Below are 20,348 nucleotides of genomic sequence, written 5' to 3' on the forward strand. Positions count from 1 at the left end.
GAGTAGTTTTTAAACTTTTAATTTACAAAAAGGCACATAACTATTGGACTATTCAGCTGTTTTGGCTTCCTCTGGATTTGGAGGCTTTCTTTTCAGAGGAATAACATAGATCCCATTCTTGGCATCTTTTAGTCTCCACCATCGGCCCAACCTGAACAGAGACAGAAACTGAGAATCAGACGTATTCACACCAAACTGACTACATGTGAAGATTCGAAACAGACCCTTAAAAGGGATCAAAGTTTGTTTCATGACCCCACTCTCTTTTACAGACTGAAGTTTCGAACTATGACATAGACATCAGACGATGTCAAAAGTAAACACTTGTGTTTAACCCTCATCCTGTCGAGTCTCAAGCCTTTACACAGATCAGTTGTGCGACAAGAAAAGAATCAATGTCAAATCAGACATCAGAGGAAATATAACCTAATGTTCAAAATACTGTGCAAGATCACAAATAGAAACTCTCACAGAAATGATCAGTGTCACCAAGGAGGTGATGTTTTACCCCTGTCTGTTTGTTTAGTTTAATCAGCAAGATAACCCAATTTGGATTTCTAGGAAACTTGGAGGAAGGATGGGACAACGACCAAGAACGAACACATTACATTTGGCCGCGGACCTGGGACTGATTCTAATCACTGCAATTACAATTTTCAGATAAGGCATTTATGGCCATTTTCACCAGTTTCTTAGGAAATACTGCATGGGTCTTGATTTCAAAATTATATCTGGAGGACTGATATATGAGTGTGTGCAAATGTGGTGCAGATCCAAATAAAAGTCTATATATTGTGAACTTAAAAAGTGGTTTCATAGGGTGCTATGATGTTATCAGATGCTGTATGGTAACAAATAGGGCTAAAACCGTGTAACAGTTCAACAGTTTATATTATGTAATAGTGTAAGAACTATGTCAAACATGGCAGATTTGGATTTCAGGGGGCCTGTTGGGCCTTGGCGGGCGTATGTGCTCTACTGAAGCCAAACTTATATTTGACTGTCAGGTTTGGAGGTAGGCCCGAGGAGACTGGCGGTTTGAATTCCTATTACAGAGGGAAATTACTAACTTTATCCTTCAGGATACGTCTAGAATGTTCACTCTGATATCAATTACAGTGCTTTAATAACTTTAGGAAGCAGAAAACCCCTCATAACAAACAAAATCTGCAAATCTAATTACAGCAACATTTATGAGTCGTTAAAATTCAAATTAAGGTCAGATTCATGGAGACGTGTTTGAATTTATTCATCAAATTAGAGGATAAACTTTCCTTAAAGGTGACTGATGTTGTCACACTCAGGGTAAGTGAGTATGAAATATATGTAAATGTGTAGCATGAAATATACTGACATATGAGTTCAGCAACATGACCACACTGCTCTGGCATATACATTTATTTAGTCTGAAGCCAGTCGGTTCTGTGCTGACTCTTTCTTGAATGATGTTTGTTTGACAGAATTGAGAGAAGAAGATTATTTTCAAATCATTCCTCCATCCATCATCTATACCACTTGTCCTCCTACTGGTCACAGGGGGGTGGGGGGGTGGAGCCAATCCCAGTTGACAATGCGGTCGCCTGCCCATCGCAGCACAACCATTCACTCTCAAATCCACACCTATGGCCAATTTAGAGTCTCAGATAACCTAACCTCAATCTGCAAGTCTTTGGATTGGTTTGGAGATTGTCTCTCTGAGAAAATCCATCCAAACATGAGGAGAACATGCAAACTGAACCCAGAAAGATTGCGGCAAAACCGGGATTAAGAACCAGGAGGCAACAGTGTTTACCACTGCACCATAGTGCTGCCATATTCTCAATTCAGGAAATTAAAATATATTACAATCCAAAGAAAAGCTCACTAATTTTACCCAGTGTAAATAACTACAGCGTTTGAGTCTCTCCAACTGATCAACACTGCCATCCAGTGGACATCACCGACAGTGAGCCTGGGATAACGTTGATAAGCTGAGAGCAACTTTAAAGACAGTTACTATGGAAACATGACCATTAAGTTCAGTTACCTGTGCTCCTGTCCAACTCCTGCCACCAAGAACTGACCAGAGCTCGAAAACTTCAGACTGTTGACAAAACCAGACTGGGAACAAGAGCAGACAGAGAAACAAAATGAGACATTTTGAAAATGCAGCTGATGTGGAAAACACATCTTACGTAAACATGAGCATTTCAACAAAGGAGAGGAGGAGGTGGGGGCTTACCACTGGTACAGTGAAGAGACGCTCTAGCCCACGGTAATTCTGGCCACACTTCCAGAGCTGCACATGTGAGTTGTGTGAACCTGTACAGAAAAAAACATTGTTACTAAAAGACAGCATGACACATGAAACAACTGTCACATTTACAAGTATGTACTAGTATGACACTAAAATAAGTAAATATATTAATTATGTTGATTAAGTTTTATTAAAGAAATAATGAGAAGTTATTTGAAAGCATCCTGGACATTTTGATGTGTTATTAAAAAGCTTGTGAAGAGGACTCTCACAGCCACAGGCACCTGAGGCGGCGGTGTCCGAGTTGTGAAGCGCCGCCACTGAAGAGACCCAATGAGGCTGCTGCAGCCCCGCGTCACCATGGCAACCGTGCGCCTTCTTCACAGTGCTGAGAGGCTTCTTCTTGTTGACACTCCAAAGAGACACAGAGCTGAGGTTGTGCATGGAAAATTGAGAAAGGGCAACATGAGTGGATCTGTAAGCACGGTGAGGTCACAGACAATTAAACTGCAGCTCGCGTCTTACCCATCATCAGCTCCTGTGATCATGTGCTCCTCGTTTATCAGCTGGATGCAGTCGATTGAGCCCCTGTAGGTGGACAGAGTAATAAAGATGTCAGTCTGTGGGTATCGTATGAGTGTCAGAAGTATCAGTTAGTCACAACGGACCAATGCAGAGAGAATTATTGATATGGTACAAGATATTAAATAGACACTGAAGACACCTCATGACTTTTACCACCAAGGAGGTTCTGTTTTAATCGGAGTTTATTCGTATCAGGAGCCGGATACAGAGTTTGTTTTCACTTTCTTTAAAACGTTGCGAGATTGTTTTTTTTTTTTAAATGTTTTGTTGATTTCTAAGAGAATAATTCATGGAGCATAAAGTTTTAAAAGATCTGGCATATTTAGGGGACTGATATTTACGTGCGTCTGCATTTGATGCAGATAGATCTATTGACTTTAATTGTGGTTTCCTGAGGGGACTGTTGGGTCTCTGCGGAGGCTTGTGCTCTACTAACTGCAATTCTAATAACAGTTTGTCTCTCTGGCCTGTGATGGAACCATGAGCAGAATAAATACTAGGGGCCTAAAAATCTGCATTACCAAAGGGTGTTTTTGTGAACTACTTCAGAAGAGGCGGAGATCTTCATTTAAAAAGAAATTCCCGAAGAATTGATCAAGTCTGTTGTGAACCTTCACTGATTTAAGATCCTTTTTTTTTTACCATTTACAAACCTACCAGTACGTTAAACAAATGTAAACTGGTTCCTCGCTGGTTTAAACAAGTGTGACTCAGAAGCACAAGCAACAGACAAAGAGAGAGACTCACTCGTGGCCATGGAAAACAAGCTGGGATTCCTCAGCTATCTTCCACACCCTCACGGTGCGGTCCCGTCCTCCTGTGGTCACACAGCGCTCACGGCTCAAACAGTCCAGTCCTGTGATAGTATCCTGATGCCCAAAGCTACAGAGAACCACAATTACAGTTACTTTCACACAATCAAGAGGAAATGCGAGTTTTAGCAGAGATTAATTATTAGTTACTCACAGAGTCTCCACATACGCATTCTCATCCACGTTCCAGACCTTGACTGAGCGATCATGAGATGCGCTGTACAGATCATGAGATCCCTTCCTGAAAGACAGACCCTGAGAAGAAAGAGGCAGTTTATGATTGACAGATAAACCCCAGATAGAAGATAAAAAAAAAACATTGTAAATATTGTTAAATGGATGAGAGAGGGAAGGAAAGCTTACCGACACAGGGCCTTTGTGTCCTGTGAATTTATAAAGATGTTTACAGGTCTCTGCCTCCCAGATCATGATCAGTTTGTTCATGTCTCCAGTCGCCTGAAAAGATGGAGATAGTTGTTGGTAATACAATATGAGGAAGCTCTTGGCTAGTGGTTAAATATGGAGGTTTTTCCAAAACCGACAAAAGCAGAATATATTGACTGAACTCACCAAGTATTTTCCATCTGATGATATGGACATGCAGAGGATGTGGGCTGTGTGTCCAACATGCCGATCCTCCGTACCCTTCCTTCCACCGGGTATCGTGTGCAGTTTCTTCCCGCTCTCCACATCCCCTTTAGATGTATGAAAAAGGAAACTGAAACTTGCACTCCTAAACAAACTATAAGCTTTGGCAACTATGCGTTTCATAAAATGGCTTCATAGGATTTCATCATATACTAACATTTAATGATGGAGCAGTCTTTGGCAGCAGAGAAGATGCACTTGTCATCAGGGGAGATGACCAGACAAGTAACTGGAAGTTTGTGTCCTCTTAACAAACGGATCTCTGAAGCATCTGGTTGTACGAGCTAAAACAGAAAGAGGGAAAAATCAAATATAAAATGCCATTTGTTTTTAAACAGTTTTATACCCAGGTACCATAACCGAGACTAGGAATGTCACGAGAACCGATACTTCGGTACCAAAGCATGTGTGTGTACATTGCATTTGCAGCCAGTGAATTATACATGATAACTCAAATCTCACAATTTTCCCACATGCCACTATTCTGTTTTATAATGTTAATATTACATGTTACATTACTTGTAAGTTGCTTTTGTCCAAAGCGAGGGGTTCAGTATCTTGCCAAGGACACGTCGGCATGATGGGAGAGAGTGGGGTTTGAACCGGCAACCTTCTTGTTTGAGAACCACCACTCTAACCACTAGGCCACACAGCCCTTAGTCTTACTTTATATTTATCCCCTGAAGGCTACATAGCCACTTTTGTGTTTTGTATGTTCCAATATTGTTAATAAAGGAGTGTGTGTTGAAGTCAATGGGACATCCCTGACGCAGACATTGAAATTCATGTACTTACATCTTTGGCAATAAATCGCTGAAGTTTTCCTTTCTGTTCAAGCTGAGGAGAAACACATGCACACAAAGATAAATAACACAGACCTGTGAATGATCTTAAACATTAAATCCAAGATCAATGACGAAGAGGAGTTTAAAACTACAACCTTCACTCTGGAACATAAATCATGCTATATACTTTAAAGAAACAATCTGACATTTAGCGTGTTGTTGACTGATGTGAAATCATTTGGCCATATCGGCCAGCCCTAAATCAAATGTACTGGTTTGTCCCACTTACCACTTCTTCTTCGAGTCTTCCTGCGACCAGATCCGTCTCAAAGTCTTCTGCTTCTGCTTTATTTTCATCTGATAACGACAGACATCACACAATAAACCAACGCCTGTACGGACTACGCCGTCAGACCTGACTGCCACATGGAAGACACGAGTTTACCTGCTTCCTTCAGCTGTTCCAGGTACAGTTTGGCTAACCTCAGCTTCTTCTCCTGTGGAGTCTCCCCATAGTCGTTCTCCTCGACGACGGGTCTCTTCCTGGACCCGATGGGGCTGAGCACAAGGACACAACAAGTTCATAACAGCTAGGGAGCAATAATGAATTCGTGTCTATAATAAAACACATGAGGAAAATTCACCCTTCATTTTCAGAGTCGCTGGAAATCTCCTCGTTGTATCTGGCGTTGGTTTTTTTCTCTCGCAGTTTGTTCTTCGCCCCGGGATCTCCATCAGCCTGCAGCAGGAGAACACACCGGTGTTACAGTTTTATACGAACAATAAGTGAGCGCTAAAAAAAACTGTGTAAAACGTGTTTGAGCGACAGGTTACATCCGGCGAGTCAAACTGCAAGCTAGCTCCCTTGCTAACAGTTGTGCTAACTTACTTTTCGTTTCGGCGCGGCTATAAGTTTCCCCTTTCTTGTTGATTTGGGTTTGTCTTTCGACTTTATAAAAAAAGACGACATATTAAAACGAGGCGTCTCAAACTAGACCACTTTGCTCCACAAGTCAACACAGCTCTGAACCCACATGGGTACAGGCCAACCAAACTAGGAAGCGCAACCCTGCTTCATCTCAGGCGCTGATAGGCTGCTGGAAACGGTATCTCACCGTTGTCCCTCCTTTTGGTCAAACTGTGCGTTTTCATTGGTTTAACTTATCATTTTCCCTCAGCAGGAAACTGTACTTGGTAAAATTCTTCCCCCGGGGAATAAGTTTCCGAAAATTAGTTCCGCACACAATTGTAAAAAATCTAAACACGGTCATAATACAAACATGTGCATCCTCCGTGGTGAGAGATAATCTCAACATTCAGCATTTCACGCATATTCAACCGCAAATGATTTGCGTGGATGTTTTAATTGAGCGGTAATTGGAGGAGGATCCATGTAGTGTACTACTGCAGTAGTACTACTACTTCCTCTACTACGCAGTATTTTTTCGTTTACTGCGCTGGCTTTGTCCTCAGTGAGTGTCTTCACCGTTTCTCCCTGAGGTGGAGCCGAGCTGCCAGGTGAGCCTCCTCTCGACCCCACGCAGTGATAGTGTGTCGGTAATGTGTTGGAGGACAGGTTGTGTCCCTCGTTGTCGGCAGCTGGAGGCTCGGGAGTCCGGAGGCTTGGGGGGTTTGGATGCGATAGGAACTAACTTTTCATCCTTGTCTCTCACGGATAAGTTTAAGATAAATCGTGAGTAAAAGAGAGAAGTGGAAAAAAGTTGAGCCCAAAAGTTTGATTTCAACCTGTGCAGGGGGAAAAAAGATGTCTGAGGAGTCAGCTGACCACCCATCTCCTGTCTCCACATCGCTTTTCACTTTGCACGTTTCTTCTTTAAGAGTTCTCCATCCTCATGCCACCCAAGCGAGGCGCAGGCACGAGCCAAGCACAGCTGCCCATGAAGATGATAAAGGTCTGTCCAGATGTTGCGGAGTTTGGCTGTGGTCCAGAGGTGGAGAAGTATGGGCTGCCCGAGGAGTCCAGCTACTCCCCCTTCCACAGCAACGAGGTGGGGGTCTGTTAGTGTGTCAGTGAGCACATCAGCCTCGCCATCTTCATTTCAAGTGTTGATCTGAACTCAAGTGTTGATCTGAACTGTTGTTACCGTGTTGCAGACCGAGAACATTGAGTTTGACGAGGAACACATCTCAAGTCCGGGTATCAGAACTGACACCATCAGTCTCCTCATGAAGATCGAGCAGCTGCAGGCTCAACTCAAATATGAACGCAGATGTAGAATCCTGGCCGAGAGGGAGCTGAGGGAGATGAAAGGTGGGAACGGATGGTTTATTAATTTATCAATTAATGTACAAAAAAAAACATCATTCAAAACTCTATATAAAAGATGTGTGTAAATATATATATATATAAATATAAATGTCTGTTGAAGCCACACAGTTGGTGACTCATTTAGATCACAGCTTTCTTCCATCATCAAATTCAACTTTATTGTCTGTGTACAGGACATAGATGGTCGTTTCTGTGTGATACACACGTAGTACACAAGTAGATGGAACATGGTGTCATCTCTGTCATACTTTTGTAAATGTGGGAGATATAATGACACAAAGACAAGGTTGTATTCCGTCAATAAACATATAGTACACATGTTGCATTGTCAAGGTCGAAGCCTTTTGAAATGAAAAAAACTTTGTTTGTACAAATTAAAGTTAGAACTTTAATTCAGAAAGTACAGTGTAGTTTGATGCTAGTTAATTAACTTCCAATTAAATAAATAATAAATAAAATAATGTATTTATAGTGCATTAATTAACATAATTATTAAATCAATCATCCAATAATCAATGAATGGATATTAACATGGATTTAAATGTTTTTTTTCTTTCACAGACTATTTATTTCCATTCATATCTCTTCGAATTCTCCTAAAATTTCCATCTCACATAGTTTGAGCCTAAAATATGAATATCTAAATATGTGGCCCAATCAAATCCATTTAGTTTTTCTCCACCAAAGTAACGAGATGTAGAGACGGTTTTCAAATGAACATCTGGACTGTGTGACACCAGATGTTTTGACCGACTTGTGGTTGCTCTGCAGAACTTGGATTTATGATCTCATCATTCCTAAAGCAGCTCAGAGCTTAGACTGTAAACATACACTGTAAGGATTTAAAGAAGAATAACCAGCGTCAACATTTCTAATCTGTCTCAACACTTTGCAGAAATGAACACTCTCATGATGCAGATGAGGCACACGGCACATGAACTGCGAGTCACCCTGGATCATGTTCTTCAAGGAGGCGAAGCAGGAGTTGAACCTCAGAACTCTCAAGATGAATCCATCTCTTTCCTGGCTGAGCCTGAGATGAGGGCAGTTCATAACATCCCAGAGGTCAGAGGTCATATATTCCTCATGCTCTTATACAATTTTGAGAGGATTCAACTTGTTCACTGTCTGTGCTTCAGTTTGAAGATGTTTTTATGATCAGATTCACCAACAGCAGACCACATGATAAAAGGGATGGAGTCCAGACAGCTGTTTTGTTATATGTGGAACAAATTTTTTCTTTGTTTTTCCCTCAGGACGACAACAGCTTTCTATTTCTCGCTGAGAATCTCAGAGTACCAAAAAACCTTTATGAGCGCATCGCAGAGATCGCGGACTACAAAAAATACACGTCAGCGCTGCTGATGATACTTTTCGACAGAGAAACGTTGGCCACGCACTCTCTGCAGGGCCGGAGGAACACCTTCACTGGAGATGATTGTCACAAGGCTCAGCTACCACCGGAGATCCTGAGGAATATAATTGGTAAGTTACAGAACATTTGGTCATCACTGGCTCAGTTCAGATCTGATTTTAACATCCTGCGATCCGATCACTCCGATCAGAGGTGGTCTGGGGTTTATGAGGGCCATATCCTTTTTTTGCTGTGTAAGCAAAGCGGGAAAAAGAGGAACTTAAAACGGACGGCCTGTGATTGGTTCTCTCAGGACGGATGTTAATACCCGGTCTGAACAGGATCATTAAATAGTAAGCGCACAGTGCTGCTCGTTATATTTGATGTTGATTCAACAAAATAATGTTTCTTTTTCCAGAGCATGTGGCCGTCAAGTTCGGTGTTGACGGCAGCCAAATAAAGACTGCGATACGCACAAAGTTGAATAACGAGGACAAACTGTTAAAGAAGAGGATGGGTTTGAGTAAAGCTGAAAACAAAGTGATGATCGATCAAAGCTTTTGCCAAGATGCGTCACTCCTGCCTGAAAATGAACCAATGAGAAGTGACTCTCAGTTATAGCATTTCAAGTATGTCTTTATTTGTGGGTTTGCTGGTTTTCGTGTCTGGTAGAAACGTGTGACAGGTTATCTTTGTTAATCCACTAGTTTATTCAGTAATGGAATCTAGTCTTTGTTGTCAATTGGTTTTTAACTATTAGTTTTTTTCCGCTCAGAATTTTTAATTTTTTTACTTTGACAGTTGTTCTTGTTGGTTGTACTGTATGTTCAAAAAGTGTGAAGGTTAGTGCGGTGACCAAATTAAGTCATTGGACGGCACTATAAAATATAATGTGGAATCGACAATAAAACGTTATTTCAGTTGCGGTAGTACGTGGCTGTGTCTAGATAAGTCGAGCACATTTATTCAGCCGTTGTTTGTTAATGTAGGAACTGTTTGAAATGATAGAGATCTCGTTTGTACCTTGTTCTTTACAAATTGTGCAATGCATCAAGTGATCCTGTTTTTGAACAATAACTTTTGTAGTTTTAGAATACGCCAGAAGTGATCTTCCTGCTTCCACAACGTCTACTACTCTACTTCTCTGTTTGTTGTGCTTCACCATGTAAGGGCCAATAAACCTTTGGAACACTTGAATCCCTCCGTCGGTGTGGTGTGTTCCATCAGGAATATACTTTTACTTATACTGCGACCAGCAGATGTCACTGCTACGCTCTGTTTACACTAGTAACTGTATATAAAGGTTTACACGCCCTGCAAGGATTCATCCAAGGATTTATCCCACTTCCTAAAGGATGCAATTGATGTAAAGTGAAACTTTTTATGGAATAGGATCCACACCATCTGACAGTCACAGCCACACACTGACTGACGTAAGATAGAGTGAGAGCAAGTGTGTTTGTTGTAATTCTTGCTATGTCTTAAAAGTCCAGTGTGTAAGATTTAGGTGAAAGGGATCCATTGGTTTTCACTAGTGTTTCATCAAAATTGTACGAATTGTTGTTTTCTTTACCCTAGAATGGGCCCTTTATATATAAATACTTTATATTTACATCAGGAGTGGGTTCCCTCTACGGAGGACGACATGTTTATTACCGTACATCCGACTAAACAAACTAAACACCTTTTGAGTTTTTATGAGAACTGAAGGCTTCAACAGGTTCTCTGTCAAGTTTGGAAGAGGAGGGTGAGGTGAGGGGTGTTCAGCTGCAACATGCAATTTCACCACTAGATGTCACTACATTCTACACACTGAATTTAAGGCATAAGCACTGACCTTATCAGGGCCAGTGGAGCTCATGGGGACCAAAGCTCGGTTTATTATTATTTATTTAAATCCATATGCTAAAGATTCATAATGAATATGATTGCGAGTGGGTTTGTGTCTGTCTGTGTTTGTGTGTGAGTGTGGGGGGGGGGGGGGGGCAGATTGACAGTCATCTCTTTTGAAAGATGCAATGTGAACAATCATCAACCACTGGCTCCTCCCCCTCCCTTCTTGCAAACCAGCTGTTCTGTCTCAGTGAACCCGCAGCACATCACCTCTCTCTCTCTCCCTCCCTCTCTCTCTCTCTCTGTCAGTCCCAGCTCGCCCTGGGGTCTCTTTTCAAGCTTCATTTGTCTGATTCTTTGGGGGAAAAATTGCAGTTTTCATCAGAAGTTGCAACAGGACGACTCAGTTCCTGAGAGAGCTCTTTCAAGTGGATCAGCACTTTCTCCAGAGCTGGAGGCAAAGCCTGAGGACTGGCCCCTGAGGATTCACAACGAGTCACCGCAAAGCTTCGGAAGGACTCAGAGGAAAAGTTTGTTTTGGTGGAGCTGCAGCCAAAATGTAAGAGGTACTTGGTAAGTTTTTTAATTCTTGCTAAGACAGAGTTGAGTTAGTGGTCGTGTAGAGACAAACGGATTTCTTTTTACAGTTATATCAAACTTACTTTGAAGAAGAAACACTGACATGAAGATAGATTGGTTTGTGATACTGTAATGAGAGTACATGAATATTCTTCTGAGTGTATCAAGGGACCACTGTGCATTGCAAACCTCTGCAAAGTCCTGCAATATTACGATGGGGTGAGATTTTGACCTCTAATGAACTTGCAGACGTTTAGTCCGTGTAGTTAACACAGACACAAAAATATTTAGAAACACTCAGAGGGAGCTAATGATATTAATAACCTGTCGTATCTGAAAACAATGATCACTATTAACAGCTGTTAACCTTTACAGCATCAGGAATAACAAAGCCAAACCTCATATAGTTACTCATTCTGTTAGTGGACAGAACAGGGCCTATATACCTGTTATAGAAATGTGCTGGAACACATGCAATATGTTTTTTTTCTGTAAGACTCTGTTTATATATATTGGATTAATACAATTTGCATTGTTATTTTCAGTTCAGTTCTATATACATATATACATTTATAAAATTATATATTTTTTTGTCTTTGATATTAAAAAAATAATGGTAATCAATTGATATACATAAATGCAACAAAACTGGTTGATAGCATAACTTGAAAAATCATCACAAAGTCTATCTAACTTTCTAAAATGTAAGGAACAACGACAAAGGTTCAATGCACTGCATGTTTTTCTCATGAATTAATAATAAGAGGAGATTAAATAAATAAATAGACTGGCTGAGAATGATCATCCCCTCAGAAGCAGAACGTGGATGGAGCATATGCTGAGGCTGAGGCTGAAAAACGGTGAAAACGAGGACACCCTTACATAACGTGCCTGGAATTGTACATGTTGTTGTTGGGGATCAATCTGAGAGCAAATGTTTGGCATGCCAATAGCTGTCCACCAGAGAAGATTACAGCAGGGGACAGGGAGCATCAGTGGATCACTGGCCCATGTATTGAGGACACAGCATCTTCCACAGTCGTTCATGTGAAACCTGATTATGTGTAGACAGGAAAGAAAGTGTACAAATGAGGCTGTTACATTCTGCACAGTGTCTAAACATACAGTAAGCACATGTATTCAGTCAGAGCTGTTTTTCATGAGAAAGCGCACAATGACTCGGGGTCAGACCTCGGCGGGTGGGATGTTTCCTCTTTGATGGTGCGATGCAGGGTGACTCTGAACACATACTAATCAATGTGGCCGACTCCCTGCAGCTGGGCTAAAACAAGCACACTCATTATCTTTCATTTCAAAAGGACAGGGACGGACAGAGGAGAGACGGCGTGTCCTCCATGAATTATTCCTATTGATCAAGTCGCTCGCGCTAAACAGACACAGACACACAGAGAGAGAGAGAGAGAGAGAGAGCATTCCCCTCTAAAATATCCCCTCAAATACTGAGAACAGTTATTGATTAACCGCCCAACACCTACAAGGTATATGCGTGTACTGTGTGTGTGGTTATGATAATGCAGTGAGGATCTGTGGATGTCTGGTAGGAGGAAAGATTATGAATAAAACTAATTTCTGCGAGTAATTAGTTAAGATAGATCTGGTCATGTTTAGTGCAATAAACCAACAGTGATGTCTTGTCTGGAGGAGCTTTGTCTGTCCTGATGATGTCATTGCGTTGTTTTATTCTGCCTCAGATGGCCACTGCTTGCGACTCGCTGGTGAACATTGACGAGCATTGAGCGACCAAAAAGAGAGCGAATGGAGATTGTCTATTGGTCATATATCGACTCCAAACCGTGGTCTCTATATGAAGATGGATGAAGTCTCCTCCTCCTCCCACGATCCAGAAATGAAGCCGAAATATCCCAGTTACGAACTTTTCCGTCTCACATATTTAGAGCCACAGTCTGCAGTAGCGATCAGGGGATGACAAGGAACACATTTGTTTCTTTGATAAAATAATATTGGAGATTGTACTTTGACTTTTTAGTTTTAGCCACACCCCCTCCACTAACATGGAGGAGTCAGGATTTCTTACCTTTACTGCAGCCGGCCACCGGGTGGTAATTGTGGCTCTTAACTTTCTCTGCTCTAAATTAAATATAATGTCGCTCTGTATCCAGGACACTAAACAGTCCCATGAGCCTTTGCATGTTTGCCGTCCAATCACAGTGACCGTCTCACTGATCGCTACAATACCTCAGTGCTGTGTTCACAGCTTCTTTCCCTAAAGAGACACTAAAAACCTGCCAATGCAATTAACCCAGTTGAACATGAGTTTCCACAAATGTTGAATATCCTGTGTTAATGGATTTTATTTTCTCTTCACAGGAGCGAAGTTGGTTTCATTCGATGTCTAAAGGATTCTGTGGCCTCATCACTGAACAAGGGGGGAGTCTGCAGAACAGGTGTGCACTTTGAAAGCTTTATTATGAATCATGGAGGAAAACAGTTCATTCCTGAACCCTGCTTACAATGACAGCACCTCCGCATGGGCACCAGTGCCCTCAGCACCCAGCAGACACCTGGGCACCCTTCCCAACCCGCGCTTCAAGGACCTGACAGGGATATTTTTCATGGTGACCATGAATGTTCTGGCACTTCTGGCCAACACTGCTGTTCTGGTTGTTGTCATCAAAGCCCCTCATCTCAGGAAATTCGCCTTTGTTTGTCACCTGTGTGCCGTTGACCTGCTCTGTGCCATCTTGCTCATGCCTCTCGGGATTGTGTCGAGCTCTCCGTACTTTGCTGGCGTGGTGTTCACTATGCTGGAGTGTCAGGTGTACGTGTTCCTCAATGTGATCCTCATAGCTGCCTCTATCTTGACCATCACGGCCATCAGCGTTGAGCGTTACTACTACATCGTGCACCCTATGCGCTACGAGGTGAAGATGACGCTGAAGCTGACTGCGGCTGTCATGGTGATGGTGTGGGTGACCTCTGCCGTGCTGGGCCTGTCCACTGTGTTTGGGTGGCCGTCCAATGGCGGCCTGAGCACCATCAGTGCTGCACACTGCTCGCTGCACTGGAGCCACAGTGATCACAGACGGATCTTCTCTGTGCTCTTCAGTGTCACATGTTTCTGTCTGCCAGCTGTTGTGATCTTTGCTGTCTACTGTAACGTGTACAAGGTTGCACGTGTGGCCGCCCGCCAGCATGGACCTCTGCCCTCCTGGACAGCTAATCAACTGAAGCTTCGCTCTGACTCAATAAACAGCCAGACTACCATCATCACAACCCGGAACACCCCACGCAGGATGATGCGTGACCGTCCCTTTGGCGGTGGTAAAGCTGCTCTGACTCTGGTGCTAATCGTTGGTCAGTTTCTGATCTGCTGGCTGCCTTACTTTGCCTTCCACCTCCACCTGACGCTACATGCAACCCCCATCATCCCCGAGGACCTGGAGGAGACAGTTATCTGGCTGGCCTATTCCTCCTTTGCTATTAATCCATTTTTTTATGGGCTTCTTAATCGTCAGATCAGGGAGGAGCTTTGTAAGCTGCGGCGCTGCTACGCGGCCCGGCCCGTGGATCTGGCTTTGTCCAGCCACGACGGCTCAGGCCCCGAGAACTTCCTGCAGTTCCTCCACAGGACCAGCTGCACGTTGGAGACACGAGCAAGCTTTGCCACACCCAGTCCCAGGAACACTCTGGATCAAACTGGGCAGACTGGATTCAGGATACCGGGGCAGATCCCAGAAGAGTTTGGTTAGATATATATATCTACCTCACTGTTGTGCCACAGGGTTAATAGAAACGATAAGCTCAGATACAGCACCAAGAAATAATCACAGTTTTTTTTTCTTTTATACTTGGCACTTTGATATCTTTATCTAAAGATGGCTCCCAGTGAAATAATGGGCAGATTACTTATTGTTACAGTTTATGGGTAAAATAAGAAGTTATATATTTACTGATCTAATAAGGGACACTTTATTTTCACTACTGAAGCAATGTGCTGTTTATCTGCAATCAGTAGATCTATTTCAATAAAAGTCATCACATTATACTCGAACAGTGAATAAAGACAATATTGACACATCTGAGTATTTGTCAAAAATGAGCAGTGACTTTCTCTTACATTATGGTGACCTCTTACTTTTGTACAAATAAACCACTTATGTTCCCTATACAAGTAGATAGTAATTCAATGCTGACATGTTGTATTTATGTGACAAGGATTTCTGTAAACCGTATTTATTGTACTCAGAGAAGTGACACATCACTATTTGTTCAAGAATTTGTTTTTAAATGTGAAAATAAACAATTTAAATCATTTAATCTGACTGTACATCATCAGCAGGTAATACACTGTGAAAAAAGACAAAAATATACTGTGTTGCCCAGTCAATCATTTAAATGTTTTCACTTTCATTATTATTATTATTATTATTATTTACAGTTTTAAAGCTCTAAAGTCTAAACAAAACAAAGAATCGCCTTCCACTTAAAAGTCTGTCACATGTCCAGTCTAATAATTGTTTCCCATCAGTGTATGAACACTATAGAAAACCTGTATCATCATATCTACATGTGCATCCTGATTCTGTCTCTGCATAGACGAGCTGTGGTTTTCTGGTTCCTGACCTCCATGTCCATTTGTGACTAAGACAGAGCCCGCTTAGCCCAGGATTATATATAAGGAGAAAATACCATTTCATAACAGCTCAAATGCTTGTATTTAATACCCTCTTCATATATGAACACTGGCAGATTAACCACATTTCCATCCATCTATCTATAAATATGATTTACTTGTCAAATTCTGATGCAGTCCTGTATAGTATGCTCTTGTTGAAGTGAGTTAATCATTATTATTCTGTGCAGATCGCTGGAGACACGTTGATGGCATGTTTTTAATGTTTATGTGCTGGATGTGTTGAAGGAAGAGGCGGCTCAGATTAAAGGATAACATCGGATAGACACGCTGATAACTGGGGACAAATGAGAAGCGCACGCCGAGCTAAATTTACATAAACCCTGTGAACGCCATCCAGAGACACAAATCAGTCAACACATAAACAGATTAGAAATGTGTTAAACAATTAAAAAAAACTTGCTGATAAGTAGCTCTGATGCAGCTTGTCACAGTCAGTAGAGACAGAATACACACACACACGCACACACACACACACACACACACACACACACACACACACACACACACACACACACACAGTAATTTATTGACGTCCAGATATGTTAAAAGCAAGATAACACTGTGCCATTTTATGGTGTCTGGCCATAGACTCAGTTGTGTAAGTGCTGCAGAGAAGCAGTGCAGCTATTATCAAAGCCAACATAATAAAACACAGCTTGGAACAAGCACAAATGAATGATGACACTTCAATCCCGGTTTGTTGTGCACATATTACATATCATCAGGTCATCGTCATCGCCACAGTCGTATAAAGAAGAAGCTTTAAAACTATGGATCATTTATAGGAGATATTTTTCAGGGCTGATTTCATGTCGCTGAATAAATGTAAAGCCCCTATGCATAATTGAATTGTTCTTTTAAATATATATTTCTTTTTTATGCATTTTTGCCTTTATTGAGAAGACAGTGCATGTGTGAAAAAGGTAGAAAGCGAAAAGGAGGAAGGCATTGATTCAGGCCTTGTTTATATTTTGGAAATGGATAGTAATAATTTGTAATAGTTTTTATTCTATACTTATTAGACATTAATGTGAAACTCATGATGTGCTCCTAATTGTTCAAATAGACACATTTTTATTTCAACTCCTGATGAGATACAAAAGTTGGCAAAGATACAGATTAAATCAAGATTTATCTTTTGATATTTTGCCAGCATCATATGTTGTGAGATTAAGAGTTTATAAGGAAGTGTCACAAAATTTGAAATCCATATTTTGTACCTCAGCTCAAAAATAAACCCCCCAAAACTCGATATATATCAGTCGGTGAGAAATTGGCGATACGGTTGATGCAAATACACTTCAAAGAGGCTGACTGCTCGTTTCATCAGCCCGCCTCCAGAGTGTGTGACTCACTTTAATGAATGTTTGAGTCTGAGCCGTCTTCTTGAGCTGCTAATTAAAGTGAAAGACCCCCCAGCTCAGGGGCCATTTCTATTAAATCAAGACAATCACATCGAGCGTCCGCCTCTTCTGCAAATCATATTCACCGTGGATCAAACACACGTCGGCTCTCTATAGAAAATGAGGATTCAGGCATTGAACTGAGCCGAGGGTGTTTTTTTCTAACTCTGCTGAAGCGAGTACATTGGCTGTTTCCTGCTGCTGCTGCTGCTGCTGCTGCTGCACAGGCAGCGATAATGAGAGGAGCTCTCCTCAGGAATCAAAGGGAGAAGGTGTCCTCAGACCTGCACGTACACATTTAACGTGACAACCGAACCTCACAAGGGTCACACGGCACAACCTCACATCCTGTTCACTCAGCTCCCGCAAACTAATTAAGGAGCCGAAGCCGGGATGTTCATGTCACAGGCTCCCGGCTGAGAAATGGTCGAGCACATGACCATGTCAGACTCATTCTGTAAATGTATCTTTTATTCTGCTGTGGATTTAGACGGGGACAGCAGAGATGAGTGATCGCATTGTTAACTGGACATGACAGATAATCTGTCTGACCTATTGTACTGAAAACAGCTGGACAGACCGACAGTCTGACATCCCTTATCCTGCTTATAAGCTGCGGCTGTGGCTGCTGCTGCTGCTGCTGGTGGTGGTGGTGCTGCTGCTGCTGGTGGTGGTGGTGCTGCTGCTGGTGGAAACAGAGGGGATGGACTGCGGTTGCAACACTGGTTAAAAACACATTTCCACTGTCTGATGTGAATTTATAGATCTTTGGTATGAGGAATCAGCTCTCACCTCTTTCAGCCTGCAAAAGTGAAATGAATTGAAGTGATGCATGTCACATGCACAGGCTGGAATGGCACTGAGTAGAGTTCATACCTCCGCCAAGGCCAAACAGTCTCCTTATGAAGGTCAGTGTCATTTTGCTGGATCTGAATTTTCATTTGGATCTGCACACACGCATGAATATCAGTTTGTTTTAACATTAACATCCATGAATCTCTCTTTGAGGAATCCACAAAAGAATATGGAAAAACATCACAACTAACAATGTTAAAGAAGGTGAAACAAAATGACCTGCCCCATCCCTTGATCCGCAGCCACACCAAAATGTTATGGGTCCTTCTCGGGTCACGCCTCATCCCTCCGAGATTAGTTTTCAGGGAATAACACCCTACATAATATGTTAAATGCATTACTATAGTTGTATAACAACCAGCATTATGCCAGATGAAATAGCCAACCAGCGTTGTCTTATAATGTATATATAGTTTTAATTGAGTATTTTAGATCAAATATTATCCTAGATCTCTTTTGTGTTTTCAAATGGCTGTAGACAGTAGAAAGATTTTTCCAAAGCGTGGCTGTGTGGAAACACTGTGCTGACTGTTTCACAAAACAATAACGGAAAATTCTGGGGGGAAAATTCCCTGGGTTTGATAACACCCTCAACATGTGACGTCTTGAGATAAGCGTGAAGGTGATGATCCGCTGGAACATTTGTGTTTCTCCTCCTCTTCTCCACTCACCCTCTCTGCTGACCTCACCTGTGCAGACAGGGACTCAAACAAAGCCCATCTGCCGGGCTGTGCAGTCCATTAGCATACCCTCGTCTCCTGCACCAACACAGGAACCTCTCATCGATGCACCGTGTCCTTTCTCTGTCTTCATCCACCAGGCAGGAGTGATCATTGCCATGGAGACTGTGCCTCGGTCATTGTGTAGAGTTAAATTGGTTTAGACTAAACTCTGAACTGATGCACTGCTTGTTGGTAGAAATGTATTCACTGAATGCTATCATGCATTTCTTTTGACTCATATCAATTATAATTGATTACTTTTTATTGGAGCATGAGTCAAACTCTTGGATTAACAGCTCTTAAAACCTATTCAAGCCAAAGGTCTCATGCTTTTATGCAACATTGATGCCTCTTAATAAATTAACTTCTTTATTTACCTAATTTTTACCAGATTATCACATTAGCAGCTGCTGCACGGGGTCATTGTTTGGTGACGCCGATGATGAGGAGTGTGACATGGCTTTCTGTGGCGAAGGTCAGGTGAGTAGCTGAGAAAAGTGTGATCATGTCTAACTCTGTGGATTCAAACCTGGACTATTATTAGCACTGAGCGTGTCGGGTTAATGGGTCCGAAGGTCGAACAAGGTGAAAGTGTTTTCCCTTAAGAGCTTGTTGCGAAAGGTGTTTTACACCAAACAGAGTGCGAAGTCCTGACGACACTTTTCACAGTATCCGGACCTAAAGAGGAGGGTATCGGGATGATTCAGTCAATTTCCTGTTGCTTCTGCACTGGGATTGATGGTGACAGAGCAAACCAAGGCGGTGATGCATCCTTACACCCACAATTAACAGCTTTCCAGTAAACCATTATCTCAGCCCTGTTTTAGATTAGATTTGATGCTCCCAAACGCTTTAAAACAAATCATATATATACGATAACAAGAGATAGATTGTGTCTGTCCCATACTACGTAAAAAGGTTTTATGACATTTAGGGTTTTATTTCTCCTGGCATCTGAGGTGCAGAGAAGATTTGATTTCAGTAACGGAGCACTGCAGTGTCCTATTATTATGAGATTTTTCCATAAGAGTACAAACTAAAGAAAATATCGTAATAAAGATGTGTTTTAAAGTGATAAAGCTGCATCTGCAGAATTATTGTCTCCACCAAGGAGATGATGTTTTCACCTCTGTCCTTTTGTTTGTTTCTTGTTTTTTTTTTTCAACGAAACTCAATGGAAGGATGATTTAATTTAGGTCTACAAATTTCCAATATCCCATATCTATGAGTTTGTGAAATGCAAGGAAACTGATGAGCCTCAGTGATTTGGGCTCTGTTGAGTGCCAGTCTAGATTTTTGAGGAGATTCATTTTAAGAGTTCATTTCATTTCTATCATAGGCCAGAGGGGGGCAGGAGAGTCTTGCATCCCGACTCCTTCTCTGACAACAGGCAGCTATTTAACTGCAAGAAAGACTTGAAAATGAATGGAATGAATGAACAATAAAATTCCAATCAATGAAATCAACAAGGCAATAACGCTTAAATCTCTTAATAGCTAAATATTCCGAGTGGAACTGATATGTCTGTGTGATGACATTCCCTGTAGCTTGCATCAGTGTGTACACTG

General features: G+C 41.8%; 3 protein-coding genes across 5 annotated transcripts; 2 read left to right on the forward strand and 1 right to left on the reverse strand.

Moving 5' to 3' along the window:
- Positions 1–3: 3 nt before the first annotated feature.
- rrp9 (ribosomal RNA processing 9, U3 small nucleolar RNA binding protein) lies at positions 4–6,156 on the reverse strand. 2 transcript variants are annotated; one of them, XM_062402610.1, is made up of 15 exons: positions 5,956–6,156; positions 5,711–5,805; positions 5,512–5,624; positions 5,356–5,423; positions 5,077–5,118; positions 4,439–4,565; positions 4,204–4,328; positions 3,997–4,089; positions 3,788–3,888; positions 3,569–3,703; positions 2,762–2,824; positions 2,509–2,666; positions 2,222–2,301; positions 2,027–2,100; positions 4–151 (listed from the first exon to the last, which is right to left on the reverse strand). In XM_062402610.1, exons 1-15 carry the CDS (start codon positions 6,034–6,036, stop codon positions 49–51), a joined length of 1,458 nt encoding a protein of 485 aa, XP_062258594.1. In that variant the 5' UTR covers positions 6,037–6,156; the 3' UTR covers positions 4–48. The 2 variants fall into 2 exon arrangements, with proteins under 2 accessions (XP_062258594.1, XP_062258603.1); XM_062402619.1 differs by having other exon boundaries at positions 2,521–2,666; positions 5,956–6,153.
- A 154-nt stretch (positions 6,157–6,310) lies between these two features.
- On the forward strand, positions 6,311–9,907 carry LOC133967279 (uncharacterized). 2 transcript variants are annotated; one of them, XM_062402640.1, is made up of 6 exons: positions 6,311–6,584; positions 6,906–7,075; positions 7,182–7,338; positions 8,252–8,421; positions 8,613–8,841; positions 9,129–9,907. In XM_062402640.1, exons 2-6 carry the CDS (start codon positions 6,920–6,922, stop codon positions 9,329–9,331), a joined length of 915 nt encoding a protein of 304 aa, XP_062258624.1. In that variant the 5' UTR covers positions 6,311–6,584; positions 6,906–6,919; the 3' UTR covers positions 9,332–9,907. The 2 variants fall into 2 exon arrangements, with proteins under 2 accessions (XP_062258624.1, XP_062258616.1); XM_062402632.1 differs by lacking the exon at positions 6,311–6,584 and adding an exon at positions 6,592–6,759.
- Positions 9,908–10,917: 1,010 nt separating this feature from the next.
- Positions 10,918–15,346, forward strand: LOC133973871 (probable G-protein coupled receptor). Its single transcript, XM_062411956.1, has 2 exons — positions 10,918–11,116; positions 13,472–15,346. The coding sequence occupies exon 2, from the start codon at positions 13,579–13,581 to the stop codon at positions 14,851–14,853; it is 1,275 nt and encodes a 424-aa protein (XP_062267940.1). The 5' UTR covers positions 10,918–11,116; positions 13,472–13,578; the 3' UTR covers positions 14,854–15,346.
- Positions 15,347–20,348: the final 5,002 nt, after the last annotated feature.

The sequence above is a fragment of the Platichthys flesus genome, chromosome 2 (genome assembly GCF_949316205.1).
Source record: "Platichthys flesus chromosome 2, fPlaFle2.1, whole genome shotgun sequence".
Classification (NCBI taxonomy): Eukaryota; Metazoa; Chordata; class Actinopteri; order Pleuronectiformes; family Pleuronectidae; genus Platichthys; species Platichthys flesus.